Here is a 26,321-nt window from a genome sequence, read left to right on the forward strand (position 1 = left end):
AAAAAAAAAAAAAAAAAAAAAAAAAAAAAAAAAAAAAAAAAAAAATCACAGCACACTGTTACTGAAAAATTACTTACTTTCTCATTTTTACCATGTAATTATAAAATAAATCAATTGGAATATAAATATTGTACTTACATTTCAGTGTATAGTAAATAGAGCAGTATAAACAAATCATTGTATGAAATTTTAGTTTGTACTAGTTTGCTAGTGCTTTTCATGTAGCCTTTTGTAAAACTAGCCAAATATCTAGATGAATTGATTTACCCCCTGGAAAATCTCTGCGTACCCTTGGTTGAGAATGACTGACAAATAGTGTTAAGTATATCACCTATACACCAATATAGCATAGTTTTCAACTGAAAACACATATTTTTTTATTTTTAATATATAAAAATATCTGTAGCTACAGCTGATTAATATGCCTTCTGAATTTGAAAAACATATTTTTTTAAAATAGTATATTTTCAGACATAGGTGAAGTTCCATACTGGAAAGAGGGTGCCCCTAAGAATTATTCATATCTGTCCCCAAAAAACCCTATTTTGAGTGCCTAAATGGAAATAAAATGGTGCATAGTCCCTCTGCACTGGGATGAATAACACCCATACAAGTATACTGTACTGTGACATGCACTTATTTTAATGTTTTAAAAATGCATAAAGATCAAACCTTAATTATTCCACAATCTAAATTAAAAGAGTCTTTGCTTCAGTCCTTAGCTCAATACACTATCAGGGGATAGATAAATCAACTTGCAGCAATTTTGGATTGGTATTTAGGTCCAGGGCCTGAACAGCTTAATACTCATCCAATTTTGTACAGATACTACATAGCTGGCATCTTCCCTACCATCATCAATAAAAATGATGTACAGCACAGTGTAAAGTTATTCACTAAACAATTCCCAAAGATCACCTTTACTATTGACTATGAAATAGATCCAGGACACCTCTTCTTGGATGTCAAAGCCTTAAAGACCAGTGACAAGGTACGCACTAGTTCAGGTATGACAAGGACAATGTTTCAGGTGAATGTGCAGTTTTGCCCACCCTATGTCCATAAAAATGGTTTGATTATGGGACTGTCTAGCAAAATATGACCCTGATCCTGCATCAAGATACAGTGTAGTCAATGTAGCTACGCACAGAGAGAGGGAACCACACTAGCACATCTGAGTGCAACATTGGAGCCTATTTATGGTAGAAAAAGGGATTCTATAAAAGGTCTACCTGGCAATGTACCAGCTGTAAATAACATTTATAGGAAATAATGAGCTATTAAAATGACTCCAGTAAATAACCCAATCTAATGAGCATCCAGCATAATGAGGAAGACAACAGAATCAATAAGATAATATGATCAGACAGCCTTACTTTATATACATGGAATTTTTGAAAAGATAGACACTGTTTTATTAAGAATATATACTACAGATTGTACCTTAGATCAGGGATCGGCAACCTTTGGCACACAGCCTGCCAGGGTAAGCCCCCTGGCGGGCCGGGCTGGTTTGTTTACCTCTCATGTCCGCGGGTTCGGCAGATCGCAGCTCCCACTGGCCGCGGTTCGCCGTCCCAGGCCAATGGGGGCTGCGGGAAGCGGCGCAGGGCGAGGGATGTGCTGGCTGCTGCTTCCTGCCACCCCTATTGGCCTGGAGTGGAGAACTGGGGCCAGTGGGGGCCGCGATCGGCCGAACCTGCGGATGCGGCAGGTAAACAAACTGGCCCGGCCTGCCAGGGTGCTTACCCTGGCGTGCCGCGTGCCAAAGGTTGCTGATCTCTGCCTTAGATACTTGGGGCTCCATTAAAGAATACCATTAAAGAATACAGACAATTCCCTTAATGCCATGCCCCCAGCAAGGCAAAATATCACTCTGTATATAAGATCATTACCAAGTAACACACAGTCCACACACAAAACACAAAGCACGTTTCAGAGAAGATGAAAGGATCATAAAACGAATAAGACTGTTGCTAACTTGCCTATTATAATTCTTGCACAGAACGATTAGATATATATTTTTTACATTGTAAACAGCAACTTTTTTTTGAGACAGGATATGCTAGGGAGCATTTCTAGTGAGTAAACAACAAGACCCAGGAATATACTTGATTAATGAAGGGAATGACATGATGTCTCATGAGTTTAAGAACGTAATGCTAAAAAACAAACACCAAAACCACCAGCAAAACCTAGTCCCTGAAAAGCTAACCTTCAAAATAAAGTATTTAATGTCAGTCTGCTCTATTAGCATGCTTCTCCATCCACAGACTTAAACAGTTGCCTACAGATGCTGCAAATTGATTTGTCCCTTGATAACTGTTGGAGTTGCTGACCGAAACATTGAAGAATAACAGCTTTTTAATTGAGTTTTTGTGTGTGACTAACTGTACAGTGCTTTATCCTTTTTCTCACTTTGTCACATCTGCACAGATTTCAGAGGTAACGCCAGGCTTTCGTGTGACTTATCTTTATGGCTTCTATCTCGAGCGCCCAATCAATCAATGCAAAAGTAACATTTGGAGTTATTCTCATTTTGGTGTCTTTTGTATTCACCCTTTCTAAATATTTAGAGAATACAAACGTGAGGCGAGAATCAGCCAAAGTCTGCACTGGCTTCTCCTGGCCCAGACCCCCAATGGCAGAAAGTCTGGCCAGGTGGAGGGATGAAACAGCACACTGCACCCTCATCCTCCCCTGCCCACACCAAGATGTGAGGAGTGGGGAATTAGGCAGCCAGCACATCTTAAAATGTGAGTGATGCTGGTGATGGAGGGAAGTGGTTGGGATATGGTGATTCAGCCCCTCCACTAGGCATCCTTTGCCAGTAGGGCTCCTATGGAGTATGGTCAGAGCGTGAATCTGTACAGAGCTTAACAGAGCACAGAATTTCCACTCCCAGTGGAAATGTTGAGGAAGTGCAGATTACTCAGGTTGGCTTTGCAAAGTGCCTTTGAACCTCCCTGGGACAAGATTGCTGTAGTTATTATTTATATTATGTTAGTGCCCAGAAACCCCAGATAGAATTAAAGCCCCACTGTACTAAACAGTTCATATAAGCAGAGATAGACACGGTGCCAAATATTCAAAGATATTTAGATACCTAAAGATGCAGCAAGGTGCTTAAATATCTTTGAAAATGCTCCTAAGCAGGTTAAGCGTTAAGCTCCCCTTGATTTCAAAGGGAGATAGGAGTCTAACTTTGGTTTGATAGTAAAGACATATTTAAGCTGACTTTGCCTTCAGTGTAAACAGGAATGTTTCAAAGGTTCACAAGTGGAGTGAGGCCAAGATGGCAGCCACATGAAAGTATAAGCACAGCTTTGTTGCTTCTGCCTGTGGGACTAGCAGTTCTGTTACACTCTCCAAGTGGCAGCACTGTCAATTTTGGTGATGTTTGCAATGCAGGATGAATGACAGAGTTTAAATCTTACCTCTGAACCTCCTTGTTTTCTGTGGTTTCAGTTAGATCATGAATGTTGCTTTACAATAAGTACTTTCACTGAACTATTTTCCCGTCCATTAGAGGAGTGTTAGTTATTTAGTCTTATGTTTTTTTCTGAATTTAATAGTTTAAAAAGGACTGGATTGAAGTAAAAAATCTCTCATTATCTGCAGAACACCTACATTTCCCTCCGCTCCTACCCCCATCGCCCCAGTGTGCTTCAGCATGAACCTAGATGGACCTTGTGCTCATTCAGTCTTCATCCTCTCTGCTGAGCATGCCAACAAAGGTGCCAATTAGTACAAACCAGGGTGTTAATTCTGGTGATGTTGACACTTCTCTACTAGGAACTGAACTGAAGTCTGAGTTGCTTTCTAATAAAAGTCTTTTAAAAATATCAGGTTTAGAAAGAAAGTCCATTCCCTAAAGCAAGTGTTTTCCCCAGGGCAGTCTCAATGCCTGGTCCTTCCCATAAACTGCGAGTGGGTTCCAGCTAGATCAGAGAGGAACCCTAGTATGGAAGAAGGTTGAGAAATACCACCCTAATATAATATGGGCCAAAGTTTCAACACACCTTCTTAACTGCATCACACAGTTGTTTGCAGAAGCCTCCAGTTACATAGATGATTCCTATATTGACACCAAGTGGATATTTTTGAATGCAAATGAGGTTACTGTGACTGCACAACTGATTACACAACTGTGAATATAGTCACCAATGTGCTCTATATTACCTTCTTTGTAACTTCTTGTTGTTATCCTGCATTCCTTGCCCACCAGCCCTATTTCAGGAAATCTGAAGTGTCTGTTTCCACAAGTTAGCCTAGTTTTGTTGTTTTGTAAAAGTCAGTAATTTCAACTTAAGCAGCAGAATTGAGAACACAAATAATTGTGCATTTATGATTATGTTTGCAATTGTGAATCCTTCATTACAAAAGTAATTCTGCACACATAATATTAAACACTTCAAGAAATATATTTAAAAAAAATAAATGAGTGAGTTAATTGTTGCAAGGGCAATGCAAAGGAGATGATATGAGAAATGATTGAAATGAGGCTGGAAAGTGATAGGCTAACAGGTTCACGACTAAAAGCAGGGTTAGTTAAGGAGGGGCTGGACTACAGCCTCCAGTGGAACTCCTCTTTCCCACTCCCCCCACCACCACCTCAGGAGCAGATTCTGCAGGAAGAAATCCTTTCAAGGCTCCCCTCAATGAATTCCTCCAGATCATTTTGTCAGGGATGGAGAGCCATAGGGCTCACGCCCAAGCTTGGCGGAACCCCAGGAGTCCATAGAAAGCAATGGCCAATGCTGGACCTCAACAGCTCCATGGCTCTGTTGCATCCACATACTAGGGACTTCTCCTGACTGCAGCTGCTCCTGGGATCCCCAGACAGAACTCACAGAGAAGATAATACAACTCTAAGATAAGAATATATGAGTAGGCCAAATCTCTGCCCCCTCCCTGAGTGCAGAACATGCACTCAGCTTGTGGAGCATAATCTACAGGATCTGGAGAAGGGGATGAGACAGTGACACAGAGCCCTCACTTCCACACTGGAGAGGAGCGTCCCTTCCATACAGAGATCTGGGGAGGAAGCAACGATCCCACCAAGGATATTCATATGCATTCATGTCACCACAAATCTTTTGTTAAATTCTTTGATATTAATAAAGGAATAGCACTGGTTTCCAACAAGACTTTAAAGACATTTTATACAAAGAGCAGGAGATGTATGAATATGCCTGGTACATTTACTCATGTGTATTCTATGTACACACAAACCAAGAGAAACTTTTTTAATCCTAATAGCCTCTCCAAGGGGTTATGAAGTGCCAGTAAATGAAACTTGGATTTACTGAGTTACTGATGTGCTGTTTTGTCTGTGTTTTAAGCAGTAACACGCTAAAAGATAAATGAGCCGATTAATCATGCCATTCACTCTCACCATTTCCTGTGTAGAAGAGGAAAAACGTACCTCATGATGACCAGCTATTGTAGCAATATGAAGCGCTGTAAGAGCTCCGTATCCAACTTGCTGAATGTCAGCTCCACCATGCAACAGGGCTGTCACAAGTTCTGCACTGTCCTACAATGCACACATTTCAAATGTTTTTGTTAGGCCAATAGACGTCTCTAAAGCTGTGTCTCTCCCTGATTTTATGAGCTATTTAAATATCACTTAGCCTCAGAACCATTTTTAAATGCTCAGATGGACTATTTTAAATATCAGAACCATTAGAGTGTCAAACCCAGAAGAAAAACAACAAGGAGTCTGGTGGCACCTTAAAGACTAACAGATTTATTTGGGCATAAGCTTTCGTGAGTAAAAACCTCACTTCTTCGGATGCATAGAGTGAAAGTTACAGATGCAGGCATTATATACTGACACGTCCTTGTTGTTTTTGTAGATACAGACTAACACGGCTACCCCCTGATACTTAAACCCAGAAGAAGGGCACGTTAGGACTTCTCAGGATCTACAAAGGAAATCCCACAAATACACAGAAGAGTGTGCTGAATACCAGATTTATGAGCTTGGTATTTTGGATGGGTCTCCTTGTTGACAACATAATGAGCTAAAGCACTGTTTATATTCCTGCCAAATATAACAATGGCAATGGAAATCATAGTAATAATAATAATTTGTTGAAACTCTAAGATCAGTTCACAAACTGTGTGTTATGAGGAACAATATCCAATTGAGGTGGATATTATTGAACTCCTTTACAAAGGGGTAAACTTATGCACAGAGAAATGAAGTAACTTGCCTGGGGTCACTCAGTGAATCAATGGCAGAACCATGAATAGAAGCCAGGACAACTCCCAGTCCCCTATTCTAACTGCAAAACTAGACTTGTTCCTGTATTGAGCCAGATCCTCAGCCGACTCCAATGGGGTTATGGTAATTTACATCAGCTGAGTAATTGGCCCTGTCAGCCATCTTGGAAATAAAACATCTTCAAATGACTATTCAGCATCCAATAGCAGCGCACACAACACTGCCTGTCATTCTGACTAGTACTGTCCCATTGTTTCCTTGTACTTCACTATCTGTCTGTATCCATCCATTGTCTCATGTCTTAGACTTAGATTGTACTCTCTTTGGTGCAGAGACCAGCTCTTTGCTGTTGCTGTTCTGTGTTGATCTGCTTAGCATAATGGGGTCCTGTCTATACCTAGGGCTCCTAAGTGCTACAGTAAAAAAATCATAAATAATAAGACCACAACAGCAAGAGATGCTCAAGCTTGTGCCGCCACCACAGCTCCCTCTCCCTGTAGTGTATACAAAAATGAGCGTAGACCATGAATGAATCAGCATTACAGAACATGCAGTGGAGATGTGACTGCTGACCCAAGCCATTTTGTTAGTGTTGAAAATATATGTGTTCAGCTTCTTGGAGCAATTATCAACTTCCATGTGAGATCATGAACTACAGTATTCCCTAACACCACCCTCCTTGCCAAATTTTAATTTAAAAAAGAAAAGCAATCTTTTTAGGCCCAAGACTATGGAAGAAGGTTCTGTATTACTGGATGTGATATTTTGACCTGAATTTAGTGAGGAAAAAAACCCTGAAAATAAAATGGCCTAAGCTAGGAATTCCTTGGAGAATTCCTTTTCCAAGTGATAACTCGGTCCAGCCTACTTAGTTCTGCCACGATCCCATCAAATCTCACAAGGTAATCTGGCCACAGCCCAGACACAGGGAGTGCCATTAAAAAGTCATCCTTTACCAGCACTTACCACACCATCGTATCTGGGATCTCTATGCATTCCATATACAATAATTTTAATACAATAGATGCTATGGTGTGTTAACTGTTGATAAATCCTGCAGCCTTAACATTTCAAATGTCCTGCAAAAGAAATTTCAGATTGTATATTTGATTCCAAAATTCACAGTTTGCAATGGTTTGCTTAGCTTCATGGAATCCAATCAGAGCACAGAAAAAGTATTGTGTGACTTGGGTGACTAACTAAGATCCTGATTCAAGAAATCACTTAAGCATATGCTTAACTTTAAGTATAATCCTAAATTTCATTGACTTCACTGTACGCATTGAAAATTGTGAGCAGACAGTGCAGCATTTACTGAAGAAAGTCGGAAATTAGTCCCATCTAATGAATACTTTCAAGAATAATTGGAATCTGTTTGCAAATAATTTTTAATTAAGAAATGAAAGGTAACATTTCTCAAATAAATCATCACCATTCTACTTGAGAGTAAGGCAACAAAATTCCTATAAGGCACTTAGCTAATTGTGCAACATTTCACATGGGTGAAAGTTTTCTTTATGACTGCTATAGAGCATCATCCTACATTCTGAAGCATAAGATTTGATTACCCATATTATTTTGGTTGGCACAAGTCAATGTAATTGTTATCAGTGGTCATAAAATTAAACTAGTATAAGAATTATAGAAATAAACAAGGAAATAGCAAGTTATCATAGTCAGGGCTGTCCCTGGGGGGGGTGCGGAGTCCGGGGTGGAAGTGACGAATCCGTCACTTCCGGGATCGACACGTCACTTCTGGGATCGACTGCGCCCGGTGCTGGCCAATCACACCGGCCTGCGGGGCTCCCCAAAGCACAGGGCCTGGAGCAGTCACCCCAATTTGCCATACCCAAGGGATGGCTCTGATCACATTACAATAATTAGGAAAGAAAAGACAGTCTTGTGATGAGCGAATAGAAAGTTAAGCCAGGAACTTTCAGTTCCAGCTCTGCCAATAGATTTACTGTATAACTTTGGGCAAGTCACTTACTCTCTCTGTGCATTAAGTCTCTCTGTCTGTAAAATGGGGATAACAACAGTGCTTCGGGGCAGGTGTTGTCTTTATTTTTCTGCTTCATTAATCACCAATCACAATGTCAGTTCTTAACAACAGATAAAATAAAAAGTAAAATAAAATAAACAAATATTACTGCTGACTGGGAAACTTTAGCTGAAACAAAATTGTGACAAAATACAAGGCGGAGAAGCAGTAAAGTTTTTGTGAAAATGTTTTTCTTTCTGTAACCATAGTTATAACAATACTTCTCTAACTCACAGACATGTTGTGAGGTTGAATTAAACAGTATCCATGAAAGATGGTAAGTCCATAGTATTTTAATGTGTGCAAGCATTTATACATAATTTTCTTATATATTGTATGCAAGGCATAAAGATTTTCATTGGGATTAGTAATTTAGAGAGAGCAGACTACCAAACATGCTGACTTCTCATTTCTAATTTACCTTGTAAGCTGCCAAATGCAGAGCTGTAAATCCATTTCTTGTTAACCTGGATGGACGCAACCCTTTTAGCATAAGAGTTCTAATATGGGATTTGTTACCTTTATAATAAAAATTGGAAAGAGAAGTCATTTACAGAAAAGAACATGCAAATGAAGGCAATCAGCTAAGAGCGTCCACACTTAGTGTGTGGCTACAGATTTGTCAGTTTCTTATTATTGAGCTCAGATCAGATCTCAACACTTTTATTCACATTTGCAGTATTCAAAATGCAAGCAATAGTCCTTGTAACAGACAGTGTTACTTGGATTTAGAATTAAATGGTAGACTGTGGTGGCCTTTGCATGGGTGTACAACGAGAAGGGAATGGATTGCTCTCCATCCTAGCATCCCCTGACTTTCTAGTGACTCCAAAGTGGACAGGGAAATGATGACACCTTCAACATGTGGCAGGCACCACCCCCTTATGGTACCAATCACCATCAGGCACAATCTAGCCATTAACAGGAACACTTGTGGCACTGGGCATCTATTCGCTTGCTAATCTCATTCACATCTTTGAGGGAGGACTTTTTAGAGATATTTGAGGTGCTAAAGAGCACAAACTCCTCTTTCAGCATGAGACTCCCTCCCTGCCTTACAAGTTGGGTTTCCTGGACACCTACCATGTCAATTGATCCTTCCAAAAGTGATGCTCCACCCGGTGCCTTTACAGTTTATTGTTAGAGGGATAGTAGTTTATAGGAATACTAGTGAACCATAACATGAAGACACTCTCATCTCCTGCCATCTCTGCCATCGAATCATAAAATATCAGGGTTGGAAGGGACCTCAGGAGATCATCTAGTCCAACCCCCTGCTCAAAGCAGGACCAATCCCCAGACAGATTTTTACCCCAGTTCCCTAAATGGCCCCCTCAAGGATTGAACTCACAACCCTGGGTTTAGCAGGCCAATGCTCAAACCACTGAGCTATCCCCCCGCTCTTAAGTGCTGTGGTCCACATTATGGCTGCCTCCTGCACAGCTATGCTAGAAGAAGATACTCTCTCCCTCAGGGTTGCCACAATTTAGCTCACATTGTGACTACACAAGAATCCATTTCTTAACGAACTCTCAACATGTGGCAGGGCACCACCCCCTTATGGTACCAGTCAGCGTCAGGCACAATCTAGCCATTAATGGGAACCGACTGTTCTAAAACTGCCTAAAACAATCCTGGTGTGTTCTCTCAGGTCTTACACGCACTGAAGCTAATGGCAAGCTCCCACTGATTTCAATGGTGCATAATCGGTCTCACTGATTATACATCTGGGCCGAGATTCAGCAAAGCATTTAAATGCATGTTTAAGTGCCCTGTGGCACCGAAGCCTTAGGGTACAATTCTCTTTGATTCTGAATGCTGACCTCTGTTGCATATTGTGGAACAAGTGCAAAATGCATGAGCACAGTGTGGACAAGAGATCTGCAGTATGGATCAGAGTAGAAAATTCTACTATCAGTATGAGTGCGTAGATGATCTCTCACATGACTTTTCTTGTTCTCCTGGTTTGCTATCTGCAAGAATCCCATCAGAGAACATTCTGGGCTAGAAGATCTGATTTTTATTTTATCATCATTATTATTATTTTAATTCGCCACGTTGTAAAACATTTTCACAATATTACGAAAATGAAATGTTATCTCTGTGGGAAAAGAGTATCAAAAATTCAACTTTCATACCAGTCTATAATGTGTATATTTCATATAGAATAATACTATCCCTTGATTACAAAATAAACATAACTAATTTCAAGTTAGTTGCACATCTGTACTTAAATATGCATCAGAGTTGATTGGAATTTTTGCTACATTGAAGAATGATTTAGAAAGGAGCTCAAAGTTTACTTGGAGCCACTCCACCTTGTCACTACAGTTTAGAGTGTTGTAACTAATGCTTACCTGAGCATCAAGAAGAACAATGCAAAGAAGGCAAATAGTTTAAAAATATAATGTTCCTGTGGGTTATTAAACAGACCAAATCACTAACCATGTAAATAACATGCTTAAAGAGTATGAAAGTTCAAATACTTACCACCGCAAATACAACATAAATGAAGAAGAGAGAGCCCATTTTCTGTGCGGTAATTTAAATTGACTTTGCTGAAGGCTTCATCAGAGCTGAAAACAGAGATTTTACAGATGATCACAGTTTTCAACTTTTAGCATATTTTCTTTTATTTGAAAAATTTGCAGAGAGAAATCTCACTATAGTTTCACTCATTCACAACACTGTAAATCCAGAGGTACTTCACTGATGTCAGTGGATTAATCTACATTTCTACTGTTGCAAGTGAAATCAGAATCCAACCCTTACTTTTTCCTGAGCTATATTTCTATTTTGACATTATTTCTATACATACATATACAAACAGCTACATTATAAGAATAAAGGGAGAAGAAAGCTTCTTTTAAGAAGAAAAATAAACTGCTATAAGTAGAAAGGTTCCTTCTTCCCCCTCCACCCCATCTTTCAGCTATAGCTACAGCAGCACAGGAGCCAGCAAACAGAGCTGTAAACAGGGGAGTTTGAGTGGGAGTTTGCAAGGGAAGTTTGTGGGGAAGACCAAGAGGCAGGCAGAGGAACAGACAGGCTAGTGAAGGGAGTGTGTGGTGTTCTAGCAGTGTTTTGGTGCTTGTTGGGGTTTGTTTGTTTTTTGCTGTGGGTGGTGGTGTGGTTTGTTTTGTTTCCCAGATTTACCGGATATAGGTGGGAAGCCTATGACAGATACAGAGGCAGCAGTGGTAGTGACCCAAGCAGTGGAAGAGACAATGAAGATGACTGGATGTGGAAGCTGTGGCATGTACATGATCCTGGAGGGGGTACCTGAAAAGAATTTCGTCTGCATTAAGTGCCACCTGATAGAGCTGATGGAGGAAAAGATCCGAGGATTGGAGATGCAGGTGGAAACTCTGGTTGAGTTTAGAAGAGGGTTCGAGCAGATAATGGAGCAAAGACATGAGGAGCCTGAAGGGAAAAGCTCAGACTTGCAGATGGAAGCAGGACCAAAGAACTCTGAGGGGAGACTGCTGGGTGAGGAAAGTGGACAGTGGAAGCATGTGACTAAGAGAACCGGGCAGAGGAAAAGACAGACTAGTGAAGGAGAAATAGAGCTCAGGAACAGGTATGCGGAGTTGGAAAATGAAGAAGGGGCACAGCAGGTGGTCGCTGAAGGTGAGAGGGCAAGGAAGAAGAGAAGAGCAGCTAGTCCTATAGGAAGAGGGGAAGAGTCAATGGAGATAACACCAAATATGAGCCCCAGGAGGATACGGGATGGGTTGCGGAGGATTGCAAGGGTGACTTGCAGCCAGAGGGAACAGGGGATAGACCGGAGAATCGCACCGTCACCAGGAAAAGGCAGGTCTACGTGATTGGGGACTCCTTACTGAGAAGACTAGACAGGCCTGTAACCAGAGCTGATCCGGAGAACAGAAGGGTGTGCTGTCTGCCAGGTGCTAAGATACGGGATGTGGATCTGAGGCTGAAGAGGATCCTAACGGAAGCGGGAAAGAATCCACTGATTGTCCTTCATGTGGAAACAAATGATACGGCTAGATTCTCGCTGGAACGTATCAAGGGAGACTATGCCAGGCTGGGAAGACGCTTAAGGAAATTGAGGCTCAGGTGATCTTCAGTGGGATTCTGCCTGTTCCTAGAGAAGGGCAACACAGGTGTGACAAGATTATGACGATCAACAGATGGCTCAGGCAGTGGTGCTATAAGGAGGGCTCTGGGATGTATGGCCACTGGGAGGCATTCATGGACAGAGGACTGTTCTCTCAGGATGGACTTCACCTGAGTAGGGAGGGAAATAGACTTCTAGGATGGAGGCTGGCACAACTGATTAAGAGAGCTTTAAACTAGGAATTGGGGGGAGATGGTTGGGAGATGTCCAGGTAATCTCCACACTGGATTTGAACATAGAGAGGGAAGAAAACGAAGTAAGAAAGGATACAGCCGTGGGTATGAGAATGGACATAAGGAGGAAGGGTAGTGTAGATACCAGTCTAATAGGTGATACTGGGGGCAGAATGTCTGGGCCTAATTGGGTAAAGAATGTGAGTGAAGCCAAACAGCAAAAATTAAGATGTTTGTACACCAATGCGAGGACCCTAGGTAACAAAATGGAGGAACTAGAGTTACTGGTGCAGGAAGTGAAAACAGATATTCTAGAGATAACAGAAACATGGCGGAATAGTAGTCATGACTGGAGTACAGGTATTGAAGGGTATGTGCTGTTTAGGAAAGACAGAAATAAAGGCAAAGGTGGTTGAGTAGCATTGTACATCAATGATGAGGTAGACTGTAAAGAAATAAGAAGGGATGGAATGGATAAGACAGAGGGATTAATAACAAGAATTATTGTTATAAGCTGGGGACGCATCAGTTGGAAGTAACAGAGGAGGAGAAGGACCTTGGAGTATTGGTTGATCACAGGATGACTATGAGCCGCCAATGTGATATGGCCCTGAAAAAAGCTAATGCGATCTTGGGATGCATCAGGCAAGGTATTTCCAGTAGAGATAAGGAGGTGTTAGTACCGTTATACAAGGCACTGGTGAGACCTCATCTGGAATACTGTGTGCAGTTCTAGTCTCCCATGTTTAAAAAGGATGAATTCAAACTGGAACAGGTACAGAGAAGGGCTACTAGGATGATCCGAGGAATGGAAAACCTGTCTTATGAAAGGAAACTCAAAGGGCTTGGCTTGTTTAGCCTAACCAAAAGAAGGCTGAGGGGAGATATGATTGCTTTCTATAAATATATCAGAGGGATAAATACCAGGGAGGGAGAGGAATTATTTAAGCTCAATACCGAGGTGGACACAAGAACAAACGGATATAAACTGGCCATCAGGAAGTTTAGACTTGAAATTAGACGAAGGTTTCTAACCATCAGAGGAGTGAAGTTCTGGAATAGCCTTCCAAGGGGAGCAATGGGAGCAAAAGACATATCTGGCTTCAAGACTAAGCTTGATAAGTTTATGGAGGGGATGGTATGATGGGATAGCCTAATTTTGGCAATTAATTGATCTTTGATTATTAGCAGGTAAATATGCCCAGTGGCCTCTGATGGGATGTTAGATGGGATGGGATCTGAGTTACTACAGAGAATTCTTTCCTGGGCGTCTGGCTGGTGCGTCCTGCCCACATGCTCAGGGTTTAGCTGATCGCCATATTTGGGGTTGGGAAGGAATTTTCCTCCAGGGCAGATTGGCAGAGGCCCTGGGGGGTTTTCGCCTTCCTCTGCAGCATGGGGCACGGGTCATTTGCTGGAAGATTCTCTGCACCTTGAAGTCTTTAAACCATGATTTGAGGACTTCAATGGCTCAGACATAGGTTTGCTACAGGAGTGGGTAGGTGAGATTCTGTGGCCTGTGTTGTGCAGGAGGTCAGACTAGATGATCATAATGGTCCCTTCTGACCTTAAAGTCTATGATTCTATGATTCAAGGTGATAAAAGTGATAGAAAAAAATTAGAAAAATCTATGTATTCATTTCTAAAGAGTCCAACAACATGATATCTGGGGGAATGAAAGAGACAATGAAGCTAATTTCAAAGAATACTCAAGTATAGACTTTGCAGAAAATAGTTTCTGTTCCCCATATGACACATATATAGATGGGCAGTGAAGCCCTTTCAAATGAATACCTGTTAAGAGCCTAGTAAAAAGAACAAATTTCCTGTCTACTAGGGGGTACAATGCCTTCCACATAAGAGTGGTGGAAACTTGTAGAACATATGAGCAAACTTTTCCAACTCTAACAGGTTTCCCACTGAAAATTGACAAAAATGTATAATATTCCACAAAACTCAGACAAGCTCCTTCTAGTTTTGAATGAAGAGCACTGAATTTTAAAATGCAATGGCAATCGATCTATTAAAGGAGTAAGTATATATGACAACAATGGCTTTTGAGGGTGCCAAATTACAGTTCATAAGACAAAAGAAATAGAGTACAAAGGATAATACAATTTTGTGCCACGCAGTTAGGAGTTTGACTTGTTTCTACCATATCTGCCAAATGTCCTTCCTGCAAAGCTTCATGTTACAAGGTTAAATCTGCTAATAAGCTTTACGCTAGCTCCTAACTGCACTGAAACATATTACAAATCTTACACCTGTTTTATAGTATGTCCAGTAGTTGTTGAAACACATTTCTTGGCAGGAAGAACAAAATGCATTGCACATTTTCCTTTTTACTGACTGTAAGGAATTTAAAATATAACACATACTAATGATAAACGTGAATACTCTTGGCAAAAGTAACACCCATAGCAGGCAGTGGTGTGCAGGAGAGAAGGAAGGAGTGGAATTGCATTGCCCACATTGTAGTACTTGAAGGCATCATATGGTTTGTGAGGCATATCACCTATAATGATTCTGGAAAAGAACAGAAAGTACACCACAAAGTGGCTTTTGTTGTATCATTAAAACAGGTGTAGCTAGTACTCCCCAGGACAACTCTTTCAGTGTGGGAAGTGCATTCCACAGTCAAGAACCAGTCACTCAAACCACACTGCTTCAGCCCCTCAAAATGAACCCAAGGGGTCATTAGCTCAAGCTAGGGTGACCACATAGCAAGTGTGAAAAATCGGGACAGAGGGTGGGGGGTAATAGGAGCCTATATAAGAAAAAGCCCGAAATATCGGGACTGTCCCTATAAAATCGGGACATCTGGTCACCCTAGCTCGAGCACTAGATGACCTCAGTTTTTATGTTAATACATAGCAAGTTACATGCTAAGTTCTCTTAGGTAAGTATTTTAATAACATTGCTAGCACCCATGTACTGAATATATTCTTTTCAATCAATGGTCTTCCTTAGGGGCAATTGGGAATGTGAGGCGGTTAACCATGAAGCTAATTCAGCTTCAAACTCAGGTGGCCTACTGTATATATGTCAGCTAATTTTCACTATTACTTTATGTTATACATTAACATGTAGGAAGTTGTGTGAGGGTGGGTTGCTGGGTACATTTTATATAAACATTGCTTATTCATACAAGATGATATACATGGGTATCTGAGGGTGTGGAAGAAGAGGGGGTGTGTAATATATGTCCATTTCATTAAGCCTGCATTGTAATGCATATGCAGAAGAGGTCAGTATTCAGGAGGTATGTGCAATCTGAACTCTGGCATTTCCTGACTCTTGAAGATTACCCATGCAACTTGAACATTCTCTTAACCTCAGTAGTCATGTTTTGCCTTTCCAATGTCAAAAAAATAAAAACATCCCTGCTTTTAGTCCTGGATTCATTGCTCAAGGAAATATGTAGATGTAGGACTCTATATTGTGGGTGTCTAGGACTTGAGAGGGTAAGAAAAAGCAGGAGTGAGAGGACCCAGGATATGGCCTGAGTCCAGGCAGGGCAGAAGTACTGTGAAAACAGAGTTCTCACATAAATTCCTTCCCCCAAACTGCCATTAATGTCAATCAGAGTTATTCACTCTTGTGCATCAACAAGGATATGGACCCCACAATGTTCAGCAGCAAATTGTGTGATTAAATAGCCCTGTTTTTCTGCTTGGTTTATTGCATTGGAATGTGATATTTTAAAATCAATTTTAGAACAATTTCTAGACCCTCATTCAGACTTTCCATTAACTTCTATTAAAATGTTTCTGGTTTTGATGTGTGCAATTAAAATATAGCTATAAGCCACATCCATCCTAAGAAAGAAATGCAATTTCCTTTCTTTTTGCCCTCTCTAGAGTAATCGCACATAAAACTCTCGGGCAACTGACCACCACTTATCTATTGTGACATTCGAAGTTCAGTTTAGTTTTTAATTTTCCTCTACATTTTTGGAATGTCATGCTATGTTTTAATACAGCCTAATGATTTTACAGTGCTTGCAACTTGGTGAGGTGACTAATCAAAATGAAGTAATTATTATGAATAGATTTCTAATAATATATCTCTCAAAAAGGATGAATAGCCATTCTGACTCATTAAAAAAAGAATCCATCATTCAAACTGGATGCTTGCATCTTTTTTCTGCAAAAAATACAGAACATACTTTTAAAAAATGTTAGTTTATGTATTTTTATGATTCATTAAGCTCTGTTCTCCACGTGTACAACTCAAGTGACCTCTTTTCCAGAACAGCACATGTCAAAGCCCCAAAAGGGAATTCATTAATAAAAATAAAACTAGAAAAATTGACAATAAAATTAATGAGTAAATTAAAGCTGCCTCATGTTTTGCAAATAAACATGTACAATATACTTTATAATATAATAGACAATTACATTGGGCATTCCTGCCCCTCATGATTAATGACATATTATGGAAAGGCAGTAACCTCTGCATAGTTACAGTTACACCCATCTCCCTTTATAAAGCCCTTGATAAACAGCGACGGTAACTTGGCTTGGATAATTGCGGAAGGCCTGGAAAGTGCTACATTTATTCTTGAAGCAAGGGAGAATATTTCTGCGAAGTATGAAGGAAATTGATCAATCTGATTTTGAGTTACAGGTAATTAAATAATAACCCTGATAGAGAAATGTTAGACAAAAGCCAAACTTTCCAGTCTCCTCATAGGACAAATCATCTCATTACTACTTCTTCAAATATTCTAAGTAGTTAAATCTCTTTGAAAACTACTGTGTGGACAATTCAGGTCCCATTGATATAAACAGGATTTTTTTGCCAGTGACTTCAGTGGGATTAGGATCAGTCACTATGGACTTGTTTCAGCAGAACACAAAATACAAGCTTAATTTGGATGTGCTTAAATCCATCCTGATTCAGCAAAGCACTGGAGCATGTTTAACTTTAAACATGTGCATAAGTCCCATAGATGTCTATTAAATGTTATACAATTCCCCCTACAAATGTAAAACCACTGTTAAAATGAGATCAGAACCAGGGCCTGTTTTAATATGTTATTCATTTTAAGTATAGACAAAAGCCTTTAAACCAGAAACGTGCTAAGTGTTAACGTGCACCTTCATGGCTGGTGGCTTTTTGCAATGAATTATTCCATCTTTACAAAGTTTTTTTGGTGGGGGCAGAGTTGGGGAAGGGGGATAGTAGGCTAGGCATCAGCAGAGCTGAGTGAAATTTGGAATTTCCATCCCATGGGATATTCCAACATTTCCACATTTGAAACATTTTGTTTGAACATTTTCAACAAAAACAAAACATTTTGATCAAAACAAAATATTTCAACATACCCCCCAAATCAAAATGTTTCTTGTTTGGTTTGTTGAAGTGATTTGAAATGCTTTGTGTCAAGTCAGTTCAGCATTAAACTGCATTTTCCCGTTGTGGTGCATTGCCTCATGGGAGTTGTGGTTCAGAAACCTCATGTCTCCCATTTGTCCCTTATGGGCCAGGCTCCCTAGCTGGATTATACCACCCATGACAAATCTCGATTCATGTTACTCCTGTGATGCATCTTGCTTGGCCAAAGGGAAATCCACATTGTATTATGGGAGATATAGTCCTCCAAGGAGCTCAGCCCATAGGAGAGAATGGGGCCCCAAACTCCAATGTATTCGTTGATAGGGAAATAAATACAAGTTGGTGTTTTATTGAACTGATTTGAAATGAAACATTTCAGGTCAGTTCAACAAAACAAAATATCCCGATCAGTAAAAACAACCCAAAATTTCATTTCATTTCATCATAAGCAAGATTTTTCCACAGAAAATTTCAATTTTGTGGAAATTGCATTTCCCATCACAAAATCATCCCAATAGAAATTCTGGATACGGTCCAGCGACCAACTTAGAATAGGCTCTACAAACCCAGGTCTTTAGGCCCATTCCATTAGGAATGATATTCTAGTAAAAAAAAGGGATGTGGAACTGATACATATGAATATGTAAAGCCCATTAATGAAACCAAGAGCTAGACTCCTTTCTGAAAAGTTGCATGTGTTAGTTTGACTAGCTTTGTGTTAGTTTGTGCATATGTTAGTTTGACTAACTTTCCACATCTGTCACTTAGATGGCAGGTATTAAGCATTCAGGGAGCTTGCTGGCCCTATTTCTATTTTCTTAATGTAAACTGTTCTGATATGGAATAATTCTTCCACACATTACAGTCACATTTTTTTCTTCAGTGACTGTTCTTCATTTACCACTTACTTTTTACTAAGGAAAACAAAATGTTTTGCTCACTATAAAGAAAATCTCATTCTTCAAATATATTATAGCTCCATACGTGTCCTCTCAGGCATAACATGATTAATGATACTGACGTAAGGCCCATCTATTCTTTCAGATTTTCCTAGGGGTGATTGTGGGAAAGAAACTCCAGGGGTTGGGGGGAAAACTCCTTTTTGTTAACATGTCTCCCCCCACCCCCAACCCTATGCTTGGAATTTTTGTTTTAATATATTTTGGTGCATGATTTGAGAGATGGATTGATTCACTTGATGGATGAATTTTAAGAGTTTCAAAATACCCAAATATGATTCTATCGGAAAATCATGTCTCCTGCCCTCCCTTCTAGAGCTCAGTGACATAAAACAAATGGTAGCATTGAAGGGGGATGCTGTCAAGTTCAAAACTCACATATTTTTAAAGATCAAATTCCCTTCCCTATTAAAAAGACTTCATATATTACTAAAAATCTAATTTTTCACCACTTAGGCCATCTGTTTACATTTTCCTTTTCTCTCAACATGGAAGAGGAAAATAGATTTTCAGTTTCTCTGGTTTATAGTCAATTTGTACTCAGTTACACTTTGTGGTTCTCATACTCTGACAGCAATGATTTAGTTGCAAACATTGCAAGGGAATGTTTATGTGTTGAAAAGGCTTCCACAGTAATTTTTTAAAAAAATTCATAAAATCATTTCCATTGGTCTTAGATTTTGATGAAGTTTGTGGTTACAAAGCCTAAATTTGACTTCTCCAGAGTGTGTTTCAAATCCCCTTCTGAACAAATAAGTCCCTCTTTCAGGAAGTTATTGTGATCGGCTACCCTTCGGAAAAGGATGGGATTGAGGTTAAAGCACTGCACTGACATTCAGCTGATCTGGGTTCACTTGCCAGCTTTGCAACAGATTGCTGGTATGACCTTGGGCAAGTCATTATATCATCCTGTGCCCCAATACTACAGCTGCAAAATGGAGATAACACTTATTTTCTTCTACCCTTTGTCTGCCTCAATTATTTAGACAGTAAATTCTTCATGGCAGGTACTTTCTCCCCCTTGTGCTTGTACAGAGCCTAACACAATGTCTAGCTGAACTTTGTTGTGGCCTCTAGATACTGACATAATACAAATAATAAACATGACCAGCACCAATTTTGGCATGTGACAATCCAAAGCATACCCTTTAATGAGTTGTGCAATGGTAGACTGACAGCAGAGGGCACATGTGATAATATCAAGAACATCAGTGTGAACAGATGAACAGTGTGAATTGTGAACTCTCATTTTATATAATAAAGCTACATGTTTCTGGCTTTTGGAGGCTGTTTCTTTGCAAAGCATGTCACATAAAGTGAAATTCCACACACAACCTTAAAAATCTACACAGATGCAATAATGTGCCACTATAATTTTGATATTGTTTTTGGGAAACTGCATTTAGCCGTACCTTCCTTTTAGCCACCAAGTCTGAGCACAGGAAAGAGAACACCTTTTCAAAAATCTTCTGCAACTGGTATGTTATGCGGAAAAATGTACTAGCAGAGTGCACAAGACTTGCCACCCCATATTTCTTCTCCAGCAGTCTGATAACCAACTTCTCCCTGGCCTCTAACCAGTTTCTCAAAATTATTTTTCTTCCTCACTGAACAAAAGATTTTCTCTTGTGTGGGAGTATCCTACCAGCCTCATTTCATGTCTCCTCAGAGGTGACAGATCCACACAGAATAATTATGCCCTTACTATTAATCTTGGACAAAAACTATAGTCTTCAGACCAGATTCTGATTTTAGATTCATATAGGAAGACTGACCAATTCCAGTGACCCAGGGTGGATGGGAGAGCTGAACCTGTCGATAGATATTTCAACCCTGATTAAAAGTCAAAAGTCCACTTTTCAGATGTCAGTAACAGAGGGCCCAACCTTGCAATGTGCTAAGTATCAGTAATTCTCATTGACTTCAGTGGGAAGTAATAGCATTCCCCACTTAAGAAGAGAAGGTTCATTGACACATTTAGTGGTCCTACATTTGGTTTCAGGACAAAGTGGTCAGCTTCCAGTGGCCAGCTAGCCACATAATGAATTATTTTCTTCTCTTTTACCTAATTCAGAGTCAAAAATACACTTTCTACTGCAGCTCAGTGGACTCAATGCTTCAAAGTGTTGAGCATACTAGCAAAACATTTAAGTACACACTTTAAAGTTAAGTCAATGGGGTTACTCACATGCTTAAAATTAAGCATGTGCTTAAGTGCTTTGTTGGCTCAGAGCCAGAATGCTCAGCACTTTGCAGGATCCAGCCCAATATAATCAACAATCTTCATTTTAAATTGGGGGAGGGGGGGGGTCAAACAATGGTAATTAACATAGCTGAGTGAATAATCATAATGAATAAGTTAGCTGACCAATATTGTTTTTTATTTGTTAATTGTCTGGCAACAGAACACATTATTTTCTCAAGTGCATTTGATGTTTGAAATTATTTACTGGATAGCTTCTGCAAATTAACTCATTCACAAGCCATTTGTTGAGTGCATTCATTATTCGAGCTGCCTTGAATGGACACATAGCTCACATGGTATTATTATCCCTTTTAACCTATGGCTAGCGGAAAATTCAGGGTCTTGTTCCAGTTAGGAGAAATTGGCAATAGGTATTTCTTTTATGTAAGTTTTCTTTTCAAAGTCCTGTTTCCCTGAACACAGAAGGAAACAAATAGCAGGAGACAGTTCCTTTGTTCGCTGATCCAAGCCTGCCTTCACCATCCGGTTTCTCTTCCCAAAAAGCTTTTTCTCTGGACTATGTTACCAGCCTTCTGTTACCATATTCTTGGCTTTCTCTAGCTGCTTCATCTTGTCCTGTGGCACTTGAGCTTGTGCTCAATTACCCTCCTCCCCTGCCCAAAACAGTTCTATCAATCAAAGCACCAGCCCCTGTGTTTGAAAACCCCCACATGATTCAGCTTTTACTCCACTTTTCCATGTGTCTGTATTTTGTGGGCGACTGTTATTTCAAGTACATAAAAGGTTGTTACAAGGAAGCAGGAGAAAAATTGTTCTCATTAACTTCTGAGGAGAGGACAAGAAGCAACGGGCTTGAATTGCAACAAGGGTGGTTTAGGTTGGACATTAGGAAAAACTTCCCATCAGGTTAGTTAAGCACTGGAATAAATTGCCTAAGGATGTTGTGGAATCTCCGTCATTGGAGATTTTTAAGAGCAGACTAGACAAACATGTCAGGGATGGTCTAGATAATACTTAGTCCTGCCTTGAGTGCAGGGGACTGGACTAGAAGACCTCTCAAGGTCTCTTCCCATCCTACGATTCTATTGTTTCAGCCCGGATTACAATGGTTTCTTTACATTTATTCTGAATGTTAGGCAGTGGTCATGCCTGACCCATAACATTATGTTATCTTATTGGTTGAGTAGGAGTTTTAGAACCAGGTGTCCTGACAAAGTGACTACAATTAGGAATTTGAAATTACTTTCAGCAACTATTCTGCCTGCATCTTTGTGTAAAAATCTGCAAATATGCTTGCCAGTAGACTTGTTTGCCAAAGTATTTTTGGAGAATAAACAAAAGGAGGTATGTACACTGCTAAAGCAAATTCATTAAAAAATTCAAACATACATTTGCAGTAAAATTTTGGCCGTATTCACCCAGCTCTAGTAATAAGCAGCCATTAATCTTGGTAGTAGGATGTGGGACACTGGCCCAGAATTATAAGGACTTACTCCTGAAAACAGATAGCAGATATAAATAGAATGCAGATATAGACTATTCATATGTGCAACACTCATTGACACATATATGAAAACATTTGCAACTACACCAAAATTTAAAAGATAATTATTGTTTCTAAATATAATAAACAAGTTTCCAGAATAATTTACCTAAAGACATGTTTCAGTTCTGTGAACTCCTTTTCTTTGATCTGCAGGTCATCTTCTAATCTTTCTAAGATTATAGCATATGATTCACTAACTTTCTTCTTCCATTCATCTTACAAGAAAAAGCAAATATGATTCACAATATACTTCATGCCCTATAAAAAACTAGCACACAGATCACAATCTCCCAGTAATCAAAACAACTCCACTATCAAATTTACCAAATTATACATTATTTTGCTACTAACACTTTCAGTTTAAATTATGGATATTTGCAGTTTAAATATTATATGTATTATGCAAAAAGAGTTAGGAGTTTTTTCCTTGTGTAAAACAATATATATACACACACATACCTATGCTATACATACATATTAGATATATCAATCTTTCTGGAAAACTCTTTTCATTTTAATAGTGAAAAGTTAAGTTCATAAGGTTGTATTTGTTAGTTCTAAATATCTAAGTTTTAACAGTATAGAAGTACAGAATAAAAATAGTTCTAAATTTTGTATTGTTCTAATTAAATATTAATTAAATCAACAAAATAATCTAATTTAATATGATCTAATGGTTTGAATAAATTTGCTGGCTTTTCTTCCTCTTTTTCTATCATAGATACTGTATGTGATTTGAGCCAAGCCAATCTTCATATAGATTAGGAGCAATACAATACCTTATCCTTGAACTCAAGAGTAAATTAGCAAATGAGTAAATTTGCTAAAGCTACATTTGCTGCTGGTTGATGGATTTATATCATATTGCATTTGAAGAAGCAACATTAATTACCAGTGCAAGTTTGGGTTGGTCTAGATTTATAATTCCCCATTTGTTCAATATTTCTTCTTTGTTTCAGTAAAGTTCTTGCAGTAATGATTCCTTGTTCAAGTGCAGTGACAGTCCTACTGAAAAATACTTTGATAGTCTCTGGCTAAAAATAAACTGTGCGCCAAATGGAATGTCATGCAACAATGACACAGAGCAAAACAGTGTGTGCTATGAAGTGTAAAATAATAAAGGTAACTAATCAGTCTGTTTAAAATATAGTGTCAAGAATAAATTGCAAATGTTTCAGCAGAAATATTTGCTTCCTTCTGTTGACTACCCATACATAGGGGAGAGTGAGCAAACTGCCACCAGATCAGTGGTGAGGAATAGACATGGAATTGACCCCATTAACAGTGTGTAATCTTATTGTGGGTAGGTTGTGTTTACCTCTGAGTACACCTCTTTCGTACTCTTTGGCAATGCTTGTCCAGCTTGTTATGCCAATGAAGTATCATAGAATTGAACGGAAAAATTGATTCACCCGTTAGCTCAAGGTTATGGTGTATGTATGCATTTTGTGTCCTTGTTTCCTGATTCACCTCACAGGAGTTCAACCCTGGGGACAAGAAAAGCAGCTGTACTGCCATCATTTCTGCTAGGGCAGTCCAGCTTGGGGTTCTATTGGAGTGCTAATGGAAGAGGTTGCCCTGGAGAATGCTGTACTGGCCAGCTCTGTTACCCCAAGAGGAGTGGGAGATGCAGTCCACATACATGGCTTACATCCCTGTTGTAGGTGGACTTTCCACCATCAGGGACTGCAACTTGACATCGGTCAGTGTCTTTAAGGAGGAAGGAAGGAAGGAAGAAAGGAGAGTAGTTTGGTTATCTTTGAAGCTCTAAAAAAATTAAAATAAGCAGTTTAGTGCTTTGGATTCTATTTATCAATGATCTGTTCCCTTGTCTGTCTGTCTTTCTCTCCCAACACCCCACCCCCCAAAGTCTCTCACATTCTTTTTCTCACTCCAATATTTTATTCATTCTGATTTCTGCACTTGTGAATCTTCTATTTATTTTTTATACTGGTAGTTTAAAATAAATATTTAAAGTGATAGTATCAAGGTTAGAAAGCACAGCAATTGACCTTGACAGTTGTTCTGTATAAAATTTCTTATCTTAAGGATTCCAGTCAAAATAATATGTGCATGCATGCATACACACACATACGCACCTAAAACTTTTAATGCGCTACATCCTATTGTAAACAAACCAGCACTCCTGTTGTAGTTTCTATCACAGCATGACCGCACCAGTTTATTTGCACACAAACCCAAGGATGTATTTTTAAATAGTTTGAGTTGCCTTGACAATACACCCTGTGATATGCACCCAAGTATTTGAGAAGACACAGGTCTCATAACTGATACTCCGCCTCCAAGCAACTATCAAAGCTACAAACCTAACGCCATAATGGGTGTCTATATTTCCCAGCTTGTATTAACTTCATATTTATTTATTTTTCTTCAGATTCCTAAAATGCAGTTATGGGCACCCATCCAAATGTAGGTTCTGTGAATACTTAGACCATAATTTAGAAACACAACATAAACAAAGGATTACCCATAAACATATTCACTTCTGCCCCACCCCACCCCCACTTCCTTAGAAGCCTTAATGGAGAAAAAGAGATTAAACAGATCAATGTCTGTTTGTATTAATGTAACTTCTGAAGATAGTTTGCTGAATAATCTATGTATTGGGGGTCTCTATTGTTGGGAGTTTTTTTATGGACATCAGTGGAGGCAGGATCTGGCCTTACTTACTGCATAAACTAGCTCTATCAGAGGAACTGTCCGATAAAAGGGGCCCCAAACTGTAAACTACCAGAAGTTTCCAGCTCACTGACATAGACAGCAGAGTCAGGCTGCAAACATCCAAGTGTTCTGTTTGGGATCAGTGAAAGAAATCCAGGAAAGCAGCATGGTAGGGTATTGTATGGAGAGTCAGAAGACACGTTTTATTCCTGGCTCTGTCATTCATTTGCCTTGTGACCTTGATCAAGGGCACCTCAATTTCTACCCTAGTAAAATCAGAATATTAATGCTCACTGGTCTTTGTAGAGTTCCTTGAGACCTATGAAAGAAGCCACTGCCGGCAAAATAGCAAAACTAAAACCAGTAATGGGGGAACCCGACAGGCTCAGGCCTTTAAGCTTGGATTCTTATCTGACCATATACCGGTTCACCTAAGGCCTGGGCGACCCCCTCCTCTGAGTAGCCCTGGAGCCACAATACTTGTCATCCCGTTTGGGGGAAGTCCCAGTGGTCCTGCTCCCCTATCCAGTGTGATTGGGAGTGCTGCTACTCCACCCATCCTATAAGATGAATTGTGTTTGCATTAAGAGTTTGTTCAATAACGGAAAACAATGACCAAAATGGTAAAAAAGAAAAATCACAGTTGGTTCACAGGTAATTTGCAAATTAAAAAAGTTATAAATGCACTGATTGAACTCTTAGACCAGTTCTAATTAACATCCATACAGGTAGCATTAAAAAGCCAAGAGCAATATTTTTCAGTGAACATAATCCTCAGACATAATATCTACAGCACATTCAGCTGTACAGCTCTTGGATTAATTTTTAAAGTTTTGTCAAAAAAATTTATATTTGAAAATGTACAACCGTCAAACTCAACCTTGCAAGAGCGCTGCATGCCAAATTCACTTCCCATTTCAGCTGATACAAGTTCTTTTCATGGAGTCTTTACAGGATTAGGCCCTTTGAAATTATCCTTATTTCAGATTTATTTCTTCCCA

At 39.5% G+C, this 26,321-nt stretch overlaps 1 protein-coding gene across 1 annotated transcript in view; it reads right to left on the reverse strand.

Moving 5' to 3' along the window:
• Window positions 1-23,632, reverse strand: part of LOC113407389 (serine/threonine-protein kinase TNNI3K) — a 168,811-nt gene extending 145,179 nt beyond the window's left edge. The window contains exons 1-5 of the mRNA XM_026655826.1: window positions 23,531-23,632; window positions 22,745-22,853; window positions 10,764-10,849; window positions 8,695-8,792; window positions 5,429-5,539 (exon numbers count right to left, since the gene is read on the reverse strand). Coding sequence (XP_026511611.1) covers window positions 5,429-5,539; window positions 8,695-8,792; window positions 10,764-10,849; window positions 22,745-22,853; window positions 23,531-23,570 — 444 coding nt within the window. The 5' untranslated portion in view covers window positions 23,571-23,632. The remainder of the gene's footprint in view (window positions 1-5,428; window positions 5,540-8,694; window positions 8,793-10,763; window positions 10,850-22,744; window positions 22,854-23,530) is intronic.
• Between the last annotated feature and the right edge of the window lie 2,689 nt (window positions 23,633-26,321).

The sequence above is a fragment of the Terrapene carolina genome, unplaced genomic scaffold, assembly GCF_002925995.2.
Source record: "Terrapene carolina triunguis isolate 2854851 unplaced genomic scaffold, T_m_triunguis-2.0 Scaffold211, whole genome shotgun sequence".
Lineage (NCBI taxonomy): Eukaryota > Metazoa > Chordata > Testudines > Emydidae > Terrapene > Terrapene triunguis.